The following is a 15,223-nucleotide window of genomic DNA, read 5'->3' on the forward strand; positions in this document are numbered from 1 at the left end:
TGGTAGAGAGAGGCATAGGCAGTTCTGAGAGGTAAAGACAATGATTGGCATCAAAGCTGTATTTCAGAAGAGGAAAAAAGAGCATCTATACTCACAGTGCACTTCATCCTGACTGCAGAGCTGATGCTGGTGCAGGTGGAATGAAGGCTGTGACCTGTCCAGCTTATATACGTTTGGAGAATCAGATGTGGAAGCAACAAGTGTTGAAAGAAAATAATTCTGTAATTTGTATCCCTGTCCCTTTGTCACCAGTACTAATTTCCTGCTGTAACAACTTCATTAATATGGGGCCTGTACTTCTGCAAATTTGATCTGCCATATTCTGATAATCATTAGATAAGGATCCATTTGCAGTGAACAATTGATTCTGTTTTGTTGTAACTTTCTGACCTCTACTAATCACTTTTGAAAACTGACATCAAAACCTAAGCCCAGAGATAGCCCAGGGCCTAAAAAACCTTCCCAAAAGCCTTGGAGTAGGCAAAATAAATAAGAGCCCCTGTGCTTTCCAGAACATTCTGTGTTTTACCCTGTAACCGTAGGGCCAAGCAAAACCTATGGTCCAAAGACAACACTGGCTCTGAGAGTGGCTTTCCCCTGAAGAGGTTGGGCCAGGCTCTGGAGGTCATCTCTGTGCTACCTGGGGGAACTTGAATGCAATATCTCTTACCGAGCTTGGGCCATGGTCCTCCAGGGCTCCAGAAACACTTTTTCTGGTGAAGGCAGGATGGAATAAGGGAATAGGGCTGTGGCTGTTTTGTCTTAGGAAAAGTGTAGGTTAAGGTTGGAATAGGAGAGGAGATTGTCTCCAGGACCACCTGGCAACCTGGTCAGGACCTTTTTTTTCTCTATTGCAAGCATATTGGTGCTTCTCCATGGAGGTGCTACAATATTTGTGGGTGCAGTTTTGCATTGGTTTTACTGTCAGATGGACCCCAGTTAAACAGCCCAATCCCCCTTTCTTGACCAGCACAGGCTGCTGCATCCTTTCTTTTGAGTAAGGAACATTGTAATACTTTGTATGTTCATAAGAAGTTAAAATAGAAAGAACTCCCCTGACCTTATTTCTGTAAGTCTGGGCTTCAGAACACATTGTCTTCAAGATGCCTAAGCAGTAGGTGTAGCACCATGTGCTCCTCGTGGAGGCAAGTAATTGCTTAAGACAGCATGTGAAGTCTGACTGGGAAACCATACAGCAGGAAGTCAAAATGCCCAAACTGGATTTGGCAAGGGCTCCAATTCAGCAACTTGTCTTTGGAATTGCTTGCAGTCTTCTACAGGATGGATAAAAACATAGCACAGACCAATGTGGATTGATGATAAATTTTATTGAGACCAAAGAGGTTCTGCACAGAGCAGAAGAGACAAATGAAAGTCTTGTTCCTCGGGACAGAGTTCTGTGAATTTTCTTCCTCCATTATTCCTCTGTCAGGAATAATTAATCACAGTAATGAACAGGAATTTCATTAACCTTAATTGTAAAACATGAAACTGCTTGCTCTGAGAAATTGAATCCTGAAAGAAAAGGAAAAACTGATTAGATTGGGAGTGAGAATGTAAGGGAACAAAGGACCTGAACTGGTTCCATCTTAATGTTGGAACTGTACCAGGAAATGTCACCTCACACTGAGCTGCCTCTTTTGAAATTTCAGAGACTCACCAACTCACCATAGTTGGACTCATACACTACATGCAACTATTGGTGCAATCTTTTTATACAAACCTAAGCAATAAACTATGTTTTGAATCTCAAATCATGCTGTCGCAGAACCCATGCCAGCTTGGTGCTGTATATGCATGGAATTGCCTAACATAACTGAGACTTGTGTCAGCAGCTAGAGCCCAAAACCTTCATGCCACAGCCTGGTGTCTGGGTTCTACACAGCAGAGGGGCAGACCTGCTGTCTTTCCTTACACACAAGTTCCCTGATTGATAAAAGTCATAGAACAGCAATGGATTTCAGTGATCAACTTGGTTATATTTGCTTCAAACATTTTCCTTGTTAATCCTTCTTTGGGTACACCAACCCTGTTTCTGGTGTGCTCACCTGGAGCTGGCTAAGCAAAGTAGGAGGGAAATCCTCTGCACAGAGGCACAAGGTTTGGGGTCTGTTTGTGGAGACAAGGAAGTGATTCTCCCTGGATGGAGGGTGGTGAGGATGAGGTTCTTAGGTATCAAAGAAAAAAAGCCAGAAACCAGCATTTAGAAAAACCTAAAAAGGAGTTCAGAATCTGTAGCCACAACTTTGATAATGTGGAAAGCATTAGATGAGGGCAATGGAACTTGTGAATGTCTGCAGAAGTCCTGGAGTCACCTCGTCTTGATGAGGAACTTTTGTTCTCGGAGCCTTTGCTTCAATCATTTTCCTCCTTACTGCTAGCCTTGTTAATCTTTCTTTGGGTAAACCAACCCTGTGTCTGGTGTGCTCACCTGGAGATGGGTAAGCAAAGTAGGAGGGAATTCCTCTGCACAGAGCTTGAATGCGTTTTCCATACGGCTTCAGGCTTTGGAGGGCCTTCGTAGAGATAATGAAACGATTCTCTCTGGGTGGAAGGTAGTGAGGATGAGGTCCCTAAGCATCAAAGAAACAAACCCAGAGAACAGCATTTAGAGAAACTAAAAAAAGGAGTTCAGAAGCTGCAGGCACATCTTTGATAATGGGGAAGGGATTAGACGAGGGCAGTGCAATGTCTGCAGAAGTCTCAGAGTCACTTTGTCCTGCTGAGGAACTTCCATTCTTGGAGCCTTTGCTCTTTGCCTGTGGGGAATGAGACCTTTGCAAATGCAGTTGATGAACTTTCTCAGCACTTTCTTTCCCCATCCTACCTTGAATCGCTGATGTGGTTCTTTAAACCAGAAGCCTCTGCCCATGTTAGAGATGATGCAGGTGTTTTTGGAAAGCACCTTGGTTGCAACATAGCCCTGTTGAAGGAGGGAAAAAAGATTTTTGTTGCAAACAATCCTGGGTGAAAGATGAGCAGACTGCCAGAGAGAAGCCCTGTTTGCAAGAAGGACTTTGCACAGTACAAATAATCCTGGGGGAGGAAAACAGCCTTTTTGCAATGACATTGCCTAGGGAAATGCTCCTGGAGGCCAACAAGGGACTTTGGTTAAAGGCACAGTCAGTTGCCTCCTCCAGAAATGCCATGGCTAAGATATGTTGTACTGCTTAGGTCAGGTGAAGGAGTCCACTGCTGGAAACGTGAGTACTGCACCCAGTACAGCAACAGGAATCAAAGGGTTAAATGAGAAAGTTCTTCAGCACCTCCTCTAAAACCTCCTGAAGTTTTCTTGAATCTTTGAAGGTTTTTCAAAACCCTTTTATTGATTTTTCCCTTTTCCTGAGCCACGTTGGCAGCTACTCACACTTTTGATGTCCCAGAGCGTTTTGAAGTCATTGAAGCCTCCGGTGGCAGGGTGATGAGAGTTTCCACCTTGGTGTCCATTCAGGTTTTTCTCTCCATTCTGGTTTTTGGAAAAGATGAAAGGAGATGAGGGTTTCAGTTTGTGGGTTCCCAGTAGTCTTGCACTCAGTCAAGCAGCAATTCTGGTAACCAGGCTTTGAGAAAGGATTGCTCTTTGAGGTCGGATGAGGGAGGAGATAAATTCTGGCCATAGAGGAGAGAGTGGGAAGCCATCAGGACTGTTGTGTCCAACCTCCCATTCAGACTTTGTCTAGGCCTGGTGTACCAAGCACGGAAGTATATTCTGTGGTCTCAAACAATGCAGTTTCCTGCTGAGTAGGAGACCTTAAAATACAGCTTTATTCCCAGACACCTATGTCTGATGCATCTGCCTCATGAAGACAAAGAAGTGTTAACAGTGCTGCTCTAGTCCCCTCCAGTGCAGAACGGCTGTCAGACCAGGTGGGAAAGGTGAGACCATTTCCTTTGAACACTACTTTCAAAGTTCAACACTCAGCTGGAGGTTCAGAGCCAAATCTGCAGGAACAAACTCTAGGAAAAGTAAAACCATTCCTTATTGCTCTTCCCCTTTGCAGGCAGAGGATTATTTACAGCATTTCCCTGTATGTTGTGGTCAGATCCCTCCTGCCAATATTTGTTTCTCTCCACACAGTCACAGAATCATTAGAATTGTTTTGGTTGGAAAAGACCTTTAAGATCATTGAGTCCAACCATTGACCTTACAGCACCAGGGCCTGAAAGCTGTGGCCACACATTTTTCATGCTTGCCTCAAGAGATTTTGTGTGGATTTCATAGCTAGCAGCTGCCTTTTCCCCTTGGTGTCCCAAGCACTGAAGTATTTTCTGTGGTCTCAGACAATGCATTTCCTGCAGACCTTCAAACACAGCTTTATTCCCAGACACCTGTGTTTCAGAGGCTGTAGCAGTGGAGAGCTGTGTGTAGCTCTGTACTCACCCTGTCAGCAAGAACTGGAGCCAGGACAGCTCCAAGAAGAGCAACAGTCACAATCTGAAATGAACATGGAAATGCACAGCACTTTAACATCCTGACTCATTACTTGCTTCAGATTATTTGCTGTCTTGAGATCATGTTGGCTTCCTGCCTAACTCTGTGCATATGCTCAGCAATTTTCTGAAGCAGGCTCTAACTCTAGAGCACTTAATGGGCAGAAGAATTTTTTGTTAGTAAGCTTACAAAAGATCTTCAGTTCCTAGAAGTGCTTCTGAAGCTCAGCAGTGCACTTGACACAGGGAAGAAGACAATTTAAACACAGTGGAATTTAAAATCTGTGCAGCCCCAGTTCAGTAAACCCCTTGGACAAGGGAGTATGAGGTATTTTGTTTAAGAGAGTGTGAGCTCTTCACCCAGAGGTGTTGATTTCCAACATGGAAAAGACCCAGTGGTGAAGGCTTGCGATGTAGAAACAGGACACAGCTCTGTGCTTGAAACACAGCAGAGATGGGGCCTGAGCATCCCCCTGAGCATCTGCACAGTTGTTTATCTGCAGAAAAAAACCCTTATGCTGTTTAGGACTTCTGACAGCTTGAATCTTATTTAAACTGGGATGATTTGTCCTTCTATGACTAGAGCTGCCTTAACAAATTATTTCTTTAGCCTGAAGAGAATGTGAGACTAGGAAGAGTACCATATCCATGGAATTGGTCACAAAGTTCATCTCCTTCAAGGGAGGATTTCTGGAGAAAGGTCCAGGAGTGACTGAGAGAATTTAGGACTTACAGTTTAGAATTTGTCCTGCATCAGAGAACCACACTGCCATCTGACACCTGTGCCATGAGCTTCTAGAGCCTGCCGAGCTGACTGACTGGCACCTGAGCTGTGGCTGAGGGAACGTTGCCCTTTCTCCTTGTGGCAGAGCACTTCTCCATCCACGTTTGTATAGGCAGCTGGAGTGAAGTCAGTGCCAAAAGTGCAGTTTCCTCCCTGCAGCCCTGACCCATTTGGCATTTTTACTCTGTGCTCCCTGCATCAATCAGGAGCAGTTTGCTAGGAACAAAGAAAGGCTCAAACTCATTTTAGAACCTTCCAGCAGTAGCAGTTTTACGATAAAATGAAATTTATACTTACATAGAGCTTCATTGTGATGCTAGGCAGGGGAAGATCTGCTGCTAATGGCTGTGTACTCTTACTTTTTATACACTCATATCCCAGCCTTCAGTCTCCCCAAGGGTTTGCCTTGCTGGCACGTGCCCTGTGTTCACAGGATGGTGACGAGTTTCCTGGGGAAGTGCTCTGATAAGAGGAGGCTTTGATAGCAGCCTGATTGAATCCATTGCACACAAGAAGATGAAAGAAAACTTGTCATGGTAAGATGAATGTACTTTGTAGTAACTTCTAAGTTAGAAGGAAAGTAAAAATCAGAGCCAGAGAACAGCTGCCTGATAGCGTCTGTGGTGCTGCTTGGTGCCTGCGTGGCAAAGGACTCAGTCTAATATTTTAATCATAGCTGATGTCCTCTGTGAGGCACCTCAATGGAGGAGGTAACCTTGCTGTGATAAAGATGGTAAATCAGTCCCCAAATTCATGAGGTTGGTTCTAGATCATAGAAATTAGTAAGCTCTTTTGGTAACCTTCCTTTTGGAGCTCAATCGGTGAGGATCTGGGTTTGTTTTGTAGCTCTGCCTGTTTCAGAAGCAGCACATTCAGAGGCACTTCTTTAGCAACTCCCAAAGTGCTTCTTCCAAAGCAGAGTCTCTCTCTCTGCTCTTTGTGCACTTTGCTGTAGCTCAGTGTGGGTCTGTGCCCTTCATCTTCCTTTTTGTCACCACAGTGGCATGATGAGGACTCAGTGGCATTATGAACTAATTTCTCCCAACAAAGTTCTCTGCTGTCCTCAGATGCTGAGGCTTCTGGTCACAGCTGTTCTTGGAGAGGCCAGGAGGCCTTACTTCAGTTGAGAAGATGAGGCCAGCTTCTCCTTTACACCAGTGAGGGCCACACTTTGCCAGTCAGCTGCCACCTGATGCCCTGCTCAGACTACATGAGCACAGGGAGGTGCTGCAGTCTGCCAGCACTGAGTGGAGAGTTGCCTTTCCTCTGGCTTGCACCTACTTTGCACAAGGTGTAAAATAGGTGAACAAAAGTCACATTATTCAGGGAAAAGGTCTGCAGTTCTTGCTGGGCTGGCTTGTGGATGCCAGATGGAGGCTAAGGACATACCAAGGAACACCTGAAAGTCTTGCTTTGGATGTCAGGGAATCCTCTTGGAGTCTCTGGAAATGTGACTGATGGACTGGTTCTCCAGAAGGACCTTGAGAAGCTGAGCTGTGTTGCACTGATCCCTGCAGAGGCCTTAGCACAGAGCTGGGAAGCAGTTCTGTCCATGTGTCCCAATGGCCATCACCAGTTGGGCCACTACAGGAATGTGTCACACTTGGAGTCCTGACTCTGAGTCTTCCCTCAGCTTCAGACTGCTGGAGCAGGTTGCAGGGCAAGCACACAGCTGCAGTGTTTGACATTCCCAACAGCTCACCAGAGTAATGCCAGGGGTAGAAGCCAGGAACAGGGGCAGGAGGGTGCCTGGACTGTGCAAGATACTCTTCCTCTCCCAGTACAAGGTGGTCTCAGGCTCCACTCAAGGCATTCTGTGTCCCTTCTAAGTTCTTGTACTGCTGTGCAGCAACCTCCCGAGGCCAAGAGCTGTTCCCCTCCTCAGCCTTTGCTCACATCAGTGTTTGGTGCTGGGCACACACTTCCAGAGAGGCAGAGGTTTTTCTGCCTCTCACTGCCTAGGAAGGATAACACTGCTGCAGCTGTTCCTGGATTCATGCTCAAAGCTTGGTTTGATTTTATTGGTAACTTCCAGCATGTGCTTCATTCTGCCTGACCTCTCCTTGTGCCACACTGATTTTTCTGGTCTGTGGCATGCCTGGCCAAATGCAAATGGAAGCCTGGAGAATTTTATTGATTTTTTGGAGGTGTTTCTTCATTCTTTTCTCCCACTGCCTGCTCCCTCCTTGATAAAGTAAATATTCCTGAATGGAACCTGCAAACCCCCATGAGTCATGAGGAGAGTCGACAATGATAGCATAATCTCACCTGAGCTTGACTGAATCTATCTCCCTTATGTGTTGAAATTCCTGTTTGCCAATCAAACTGAATTGGTACAATTGCTCTTTTCATTTGATGCTCAAAGTTCCTTTGTCTATATGATTTTTAGAAGGTAACAGTGGATGGGTCAAATTATTCTGGGTATTTTACTTACACAGGTTAAGAGTGATTTGGGATCTTAATGATTTTCCATCCAGGTACATTAAGATGTATTTGAAATATTTGACATTATGAAAATAAGAGAAATTAATTTCCTGCCACAATAAACATTGCTGTGCTCTAACAAACCTTGATGCTCTACAGAGCAGAAGCTTCTGTTTCTTGGGTGTTTTTCAAAAGAGTCTATGGAACACAAGGGCCAGTGGAAAGTTAATTTAAACTTTAGTTTAAAACCATTTCAAACTCAATAAAGGTTTTTGCTTTTTGTGTGCTGAAATCCAATGTTTCTGATTTATCTATGATCTTAGAAACCAAGACTCTGTTGAGAAGAATGGACAGAGGCAGCATTCAGGAACTCTAAATGTGCTATCTTGTTATATGTGCTCTGATATATTGCTTAGCAGCACAGCTTTGTTATGCTGAGATAACATTTTGTGTGCAGAGCTGGGTGGAATATTTGCAAACCTGCAAATACCTTTTTTTTTTTTTTTTTTCACTAGGGCTTGTTTGCTGAGAGAGATTTCCATACAACCACTCTCACCTTTTCTCTGGTGACTGAGTTCAGAAGTGTGTTGGCTCTTAGGTGGAGCTCTCATTTTATTAGACAGGAACAAGCCACAGCTATGAGATTCTTGCAGATAGGATGTGATTTGTCAAGGATCCTGCTCTGGCTGATATGGAATCAGAGCTGAAGAAGGGTCCAGGTGAGGTTGTAGTCCCAGGAGAAGTCTTCTTGTGGCAATGTCCTGAGGTCATTGACATTTTCATAAAACACAGAGAAGAGTGGCAGCTGTTCACACCTTGTGTGAACCACACACCCTCTGAAGCTTCATGGAACTCCTTTGGCTGCTGAGGAGGTTAGAAGTTACTTGGATTGTCTTGTGAAGCACAACTCTTGTTCCTAATTGCATCACAGATTTCACCCTTCATGGCAGCTGGCCAAAGCCAAGCAGCACTGGGAGCTGGGACTCTTGAGCTTGGAGCAGAGGAGCCTGAGAGCTGCCCTCATTCATGTTTGTAAGGGCAAGTGTCAGGAGGATGGAGCCAGGCTCTGCTCAGGGATGTCCAAGGACAGCACAAGGGGCACTGGGGGCAAGCTGGAGCAGAGGAGGTGCCAGGGGAACAGAAGGGAAAACTTTGTCCCTGTGAGGGTGCTGAGCCCTGGAGCAGGCTGCCCAGAGAGGTTGTGGAGTCTCCTGCTCTGGAGACTTTCCAGACCCACCTGGATGTGTTCTGGGTGACCTGCCCTGGGTGATCCTGCTCTGCTGATGGGGTTGGACTCAATGATCTTTCCAGGCCCCTTCCAACCCTACCATTTTGTGATTCTATGATTCTGTGCTTGTTAAGAGCTCTTGTGTGTGTGTGTGTCAGGTGGAAGACACAGCTGAAGGCTGAGTCTGAGCAGTGCCTGGCCTGCAGGCCAGCACCACACAGGTGTCTCTTCCAGGAGCTGTCTGCAGACTATCAGACTGTCAGGGATTGTATTTCAGAAGACAAACTGCAGTTGGTATGAATGAATAGCAGAGTTATTCCTGATGCCATTTAGTTCTGGACAATATCCTGTTAAATATTTGTTAAATGGAACCAGCAAAGAGTGGGAACTCCTCTGCAGTTCAGAGCAGTAAATAAAGGCCATTTGTGGAGTGATTGATGTCACAAAAGCTGACTACTGAGTCCATTCAGCATATCAGGGCCAGGTTATCTGTGCCAGCCCAAAATTCAGATATGAGGCTTACCTCAGCCTGCTGTGTAGATATTGACCTGCTGGAGTCACAAAGAAAAGTCCTGACGAGTGTTTCCCACACCTCCAGCAAGGTATAAAAGTTGAAGGTCTCTGGGATTTCCTTGCATTCTTACCTTCTGCAGCCTCTTGTCCCATCTGCCAGAAAAATGCACGGACTTGTGAGTATCTCCATTTGTGCTGGACTTGTGTTGCTGAAAGAGCCTTATTTTAATGTCCAAGAGGTAGAGAAGATGCTCAGGTGGTGCAGTGCTGGGGCTGCTGTCGTCTGTGTGTTGTTCATTTGGGTTGTTCAGTGAGGAGCTTGTATTTGCTGGGGGTGCAGTAATCCTCTTGGAGTCAGGGGAAGCATCACTTGAGCAAAGAGTGCAGAGCTGGATGACAGATCAGAAGGGGGGGAGGGTGGGCTGTGATTTGCTCATTTGGGTATTAGAGGAAATCAGGAATTAGAATGGCACCAAGGAGTGACTTCTGAGCAATACAAACCCTGCAGTGGTTAAGTTATCGTTCTGCTTTTTCAGTTACAAAAAAAAAGAGCCCAGGAGGAGGAGTTTTGCAATGAAGAACTGTGAATATTTTCAGCTAAAGCAGGTGCTGAGTGGGTCACTGCTCAGACTGATGCTGCAGCTGCTTCCTTCAGCTCCTGGGCTGTTGTTTTTCTGGCACTGCCTAGTGTTTCTCTCCAGTAAGGATCTTATTCCTTTCACAGGCTGCAGTTCTCGTTTTGCTGGGAGTCCTCTGGACTCAGGCTTCTGCATTGCAGGTAAGTAGCCTGAGAGGCTTTCCAGTTGCTCATTTAACTTGTAGTGGATCTCTGGACAGGGGGTGAATAAAATAGGAGGCAAAGCACAGAAGGATATAACAAGATGCAAGGTGACAATGATGTAAAACAGAGACAGTTCTGTGCAGGTGCAGAGTAACAAAACATTTGGGGTGCATATGTCCCCTGAGCTCAAGCTAAAGTTTGGAGGCTCTTGCAGTCTCCTGCCTGTCCCTGCTGCCATGCATGTCTGGAATGCCTTCTGCTGTTTTCCCTTACCTGCAGTTAGGGCCTGTCCTCTCCTTTCTCACCCTGATTCACTCTTGCATAACTAATTTCCACCTTGAGAGCCTCCTGTGACACTGCTAGAGGGTTGTTAAGGGGTTTGCTATTTACACCTAGCAGTCATAGTTTATTTCAGAGAATGATGGAATTGTCTCAGTTGGAAAAGTTCTCTGAGACCATCCAGTCCAACACCAACCCAGCCCCACCATGGCCACCAAACCATGTCCCAGGTGCCATGGCCTCAGGCTTCTTGAACACCTCCAGGGATGGGGACTCCACCACCTCCCTGGGCAGCCTGTGCCAATCCCTGACCACTCTTGCAGCAAAGACATTTTTCTCATTGCCAACCTAACCCTCTCCTGGCACAATTCCAGGCCATTTCCTCTCATTCTTTCATCTGACTTGAGAAAATATTTGTTTGTTTCACACCTTTTGAAGGCTGTAAGCCAGCTGATGAACAATGTTTTTGTGTTTTTGCCAAAGACCTATGTCCTGCACGAGCCTGGCAGTTCCTATGTGACAGGGACCATGACTATCCACAGTGAGAATCAGATTGCTGAAGTCCATGTCCGTTCTGGCATCTACTCCTCTGATACCATTTTTGACTACTCAAAGGTAAGTAAATCTAAGACTCTGCCTAGACTTCATCTCTGAGGAAGATTTTAAACTCAGAAATTATTTTAGTGTCTTCCCATTCTAAGTTGTCCTGCAGCAGTGTTTCCTTGAAGACTCCCATCACCTTTCCTCCTCTTTGGCTATCTCTGAGCTTCACTCATATGATGGTGCAGTTTAGGACACTTGTAGTGGAACCTGTGGTGGCAGCTTATGAAAGTGAGCAGAATGTCCCTGACCTCAGTGAGGTCAGAGTTGAGAATGAGCTGCCATGGCTCACGTGCAGCAAGTGCAGCAGAAGTCTCATGGATGAAGCTGGGCAGGTTGCTTCCTTTCCCCAAAGGTGACAGTGGAGATGCAGTCATTCCACCACAGCAGCTCCTGTAGCCACTTGGTGTTTCCTCTGGATTGTCCTAAAGAGAATCAGCTACTGCTGATTCTGGTGGCCATTTGTAATTACCAGGAGCACCCAGGGCAGTTCACACAGGAACACATCCAGGAAGATTCTGAAAGTCTTCAGAGAAGGAGACTCCACAACCTCTCTGGGCAGCCTGCTCCAGGGCTCCTGCACCCTCACACTATGTCCTCCTGTTGAGATGGAACCTGCTGCATTCCAGCTTGTACCTCTTGTTCCTTGTCCTATCACTGGGCACCCCCCAAAAGACCCTGGCCCCTTCATCCTGACACCCACCCCTCAGCTATTGATAGACATTGATCAGATCCTCTCTGCCTTCTCTTCTCCAGACTAAACAGCCTCAGGGCTCTCAGCCTTTCTCCACAGCAGAGATGTTCCACTCCCTTCAGCATCCTCATAGCCTCCCCTGGACTTCCCAGCAGGTCTCTGTCTCTCTTGAACTGGGGAGCCCAGAACTGGACACAGAATTGCAGCTGTGGTCTCAGCAGGGCAGAGCAGAGGGGCAGCAGAACCTCCCTAGCCCTGCTGCCCACATTTCTCTTGATGCACCCAAGGCTGCCATTGGCTCTCTTGGCCCCAAGGACACTTTGCTGTCCCATGCAGAACTTGCTGCTCACCAACACTCCAAGATCTTTCTCCATGGAGCTGCTTTCCAGCAGGACAATAATTAATCAGCTAACTCTCTCCTTTCCCCCACAGGGGTATATTGCCACCAGGCTGTTCTCACGCCAGGCCTGCTTCATCCTGAAAATCAACAACAAATACATCCCCAAGCTGCAGGAGATCGGGCGCCTGGCCTTTGAGAGAGAGGTGACTGTAGGGGAACCTGCAGTGTGCAGGGGAAGGGCTCCTGGGGGAGCAGGCTGTGCTGGGAGCTCTCTGCTCTGCCTCTGCTCAGCTGCTCTCAGGGGTGCCTCTCACTGTGATGGCAGTGATGAGCAGATCTGACAAGACAGAACTTCAGGGCAGCATCATGTGGAACATGCTCTTAATGAGCAACCCTGGCCCACCTGCAGGTCTGTGGGGGGTTGTCATTGTGACTAGACCTGTGAGGTCCCCTGAGCTTGGAAGCAAGGCCATTGGTCTGTTTTGAGGTGGTGACAAAATGCCTTTGCCTCTCTGGCCTTGTCATGCTGATATGCTGAGCTTGATATAACTTGAAATAAGTCCGTGTGCAGAACAGAGTTTAGACATCAATTTGCTTAGCCCAGACTTTGACTTCTCCTGTTCAGGCAAAGGTGACTGGAGGTGCTGCCTTCCCTTCTCACCCATTTTGTGACAGGCTGGCATTATCATCACTTCCTGCCAATTAACACCACAACTTTGCTGTGTTGGCAGAACTAGTGGCCAGCCAAGTTTGTTTCTGAATAGCTTCTGAAGCATTTCATGTTGTTTCTCTAGATAATGCTTTGTGTGAGGCAGAGGAAGGTGAGGCCTCATGGAATCAAAGTTTGGGTTGGGTTGGAAGGGACCTCCAAAGCTCATCCAGTCCAACACGCAGCAGGGACATCCTCCACTGGAGCAGGTTGCTCAGAGCCTTGTTGAGCCTTACCTTGAATATCTCCAGGGATGAGTCCCAGTCACCTCCCTGGGCAACCTGTTGCAGTGTTCCAGCAGCCTCCTGGTGCAGAACTTGTTCCTCCTCACATCCAATATAAATCTGCTCTGATCTCAAACCATTGCCCCTGGTCCTGTCCCTGCAGGCCTTTGGGAACAGTCCCTCTGCAGCCTTCTTGTAGCCCCTTCAGGTACTGGGAGGCTGCTCTGAGGTCTTCCTGGAGCCTTCTCTTCTCCAGGCTGAACACCCCCAGCTCCCTCAGCCTGTCCCCATAAGGGAGGTGCTCCAGCCCCCTGATCATGTTCCTGGCCTCCTCTGGACCCTCTCCATCAGGTCCATGTCCTTCCTGTGTTGAGGGCTCCAGAGCTGCACACAGCACTGCAGGTGAGGTCTCCCCACAGCAGAGCAGAGGGGCAGGATCACCTCTCTCCATCTGCTGCCCACCATTCCAGATCACATTGGACAGGGCTCTGAGCAGTCTGATGTCCCTGAGGGTGTCCCTTCTGACTGCAGGGGGGTTGGACTGGATGAACTTTAAAGGTCCCTTCCAACCCAGCCCATTTTATGATTGTAGATGTGGGGATTGTTCTCAAAGGGTGTCCTAAGAATGAACTCAAAGCTACATTGCTGATGCTTTCTCACATTTCCTTTCCAGACAATGAAGTCAATCTACTCTCCAAACAATGTGTGGGTAGAGTTTCAGTCTGGTCATTCCCTCTTTGGGAACATCAAGAACTGGTTTCGCTACGGGGAAGCCATCAAACAGCTCTGCTCAGGGCTGCCTCTCTACGAGCTGGTAAAGACCCAACGTAAGTGACAAGGCCAGGCCATGGCTGTGCCTCTGCACCTTCCTGTCCTCTACACCTAAGTCCAGGTGATAGCTTTGGGGCAGAAAGGTAGTGCCCTGTTTTAGAGAGGAGTAAAGTGCCCAGCAGGATTGAGATCATAAAGCTCTGGGGATGCCCTGGAAACATCTGGTAAAGGCCATTGGTTACCGTCAGGCATCTAAATATCTGCAGCAGCTGTGCCAAAGGGGTTAGCCTGGTGTCAGAGGAGGTCAAGCCACTGAGTAGCAGCTGTACCCAACTTCTGCCCCAGTGACACACAGGGCATCTCCTGCAGGTCACTTCTGCCCCAGTGACACACAGGGCATCTCCTGCAGATCACTTCTGTCCCAGTGACACACAGGGCATTTCCTGCAGGTCACTTCTGTCCCAGTGACACACAGGGTATCTCCTGCAGCCACTTACATCCCAATGACACACAGGGCATCTCCTGCAGGTCACTTCTGCCCCAGTGACACACAGGGCATTTCCTGCAGGTCACTTCTGTCCCAGTGACACACAGGGTATCTCCTGCAGCCACTTACATCCCAATGACACACAGGGCATCTCCTGCAGGTCACTTCTGCCCCAGTGACACACAGGGCATTTCCTGCAGGTCACTTCTGTCCCAGTGACACACAGGGTATCTCCTGCAGCCACTTACATCCCAATGACACACAGGGCATCTCCTGCAGGTCACTTCTGTCCCAGTGACACACAGGGCATCTCCTGCTGGCCAGTGTTCTAGCTGCTGTGTGCAGGTTGTGGGAAAGGAGGAGCACAAAGGTGCTTTAAAGCTATGCAGCTATTTCCACCCTTTGGAGTGACACCATGAAAGTTTCACATTGAGACCAAAAGGAGCCTCCAACAGAGCCATAACTGGGGGCTGAAATTTGTGTGGTTTTCCTTGCTGTATCCAGGGATCTTGTCACTGATTAAATCTTCATGTTCTCCTTTCTTTTAGCACCACTGAATCCTAATGGCTGTGCCAGTGCAGGGATTCCAAGCATTTTGGGTCTTAAAATCTGTGAAAAACTCCAGTAGGATGGGTTTTGGCAGTTCTGCTGCTGGAAATGGCTTGACTCTTTGCATGCTGTTGTGATGGTGCCCAAGTTCAACCAGAACAAAACTTCTTTTGCCTATCCTAAGATTCAAGTGCAGCAAACCTGTGATGTACAAATAAAGATGATGCAATAATTAAAATGCTTTGTCTTTTTTATCTGTCCAAAATCAGAGTGGAAATTAAGTTGTTCTTGCTGGTTTTCCTACAGAGGAGGTACTTTTGCCTTTGGTGCATTCATAGAATCAGAGAATGGCTCAGGTTGGAAGGGGCCTCCAAAATAATCTACTCCAACCCCAATGTCATGGGCAGGG

At 47.2% G+C, this 15,223-nt stretch overlaps 1 protein-coding gene across 1 annotated transcript; it reads left to right on the top strand.

The window, feature by feature from the left end:
* Positions 1 to 9,379: 9,379 nt before the first annotated feature.
* On the top strand, positions 9,380 to 14,893 carry GKN2 (gastrokine 2). Its single transcript, XM_054396595.1, has 6 exons — positions 9,380 to 9,469; positions 10,105 to 10,158; positions 10,924 to 11,055; positions 12,167 to 12,277; positions 13,681 to 13,834; positions 14,814 to 14,893. The coding sequence occupies exons 1-6, from the start codon at positions 9,380 to 9,382 to the stop codon at positions 14,891 to 14,893; spliced, it is 621 nt and encodes a 206-aa protein (XP_054252570.1).
* Positions 14,894 to 15,223: the final 330 nt, after the last annotated feature.

The sequence above is a fragment of the Indicator indicator genome, chromosome 38 (assembly GCF_027791375.1).
Source record: "Indicator indicator isolate 239-I01 chromosome 38, UM_Iind_1.1, whole genome shotgun sequence".
In the NCBI taxonomy this organism is placed as follows: Eukaryota; Metazoa; Chordata; class Aves; order Piciformes; family Indicatoridae; genus Indicator; species Indicator indicator.

Excerpts from the sequence above, each read along its gene's own strand:
- GKN2 (XM_054396595.1), top strand. The coding sequence starts at position 9,380 with ATGAGGCTTACCTCAGCCTGCTGTGTAGATATTGACCTGCTGGAGTCA. Across the intron at positions 9,470-10,104 it reads TTTCCCACACCTCCAGCAAG|GCTGCAGTTCTCGTTTTGCT; the intron begins GTATAAAAGTTG and ends TTCCTTTCACAG. Across the intron at positions 13,835-14,813 it reads CGAGCTGGTAAAGACCCAAC|CACCACTGAATCCTAATGGC; the intron begins GTAAGTGACAAG and ends CCTTTCTTTTAG.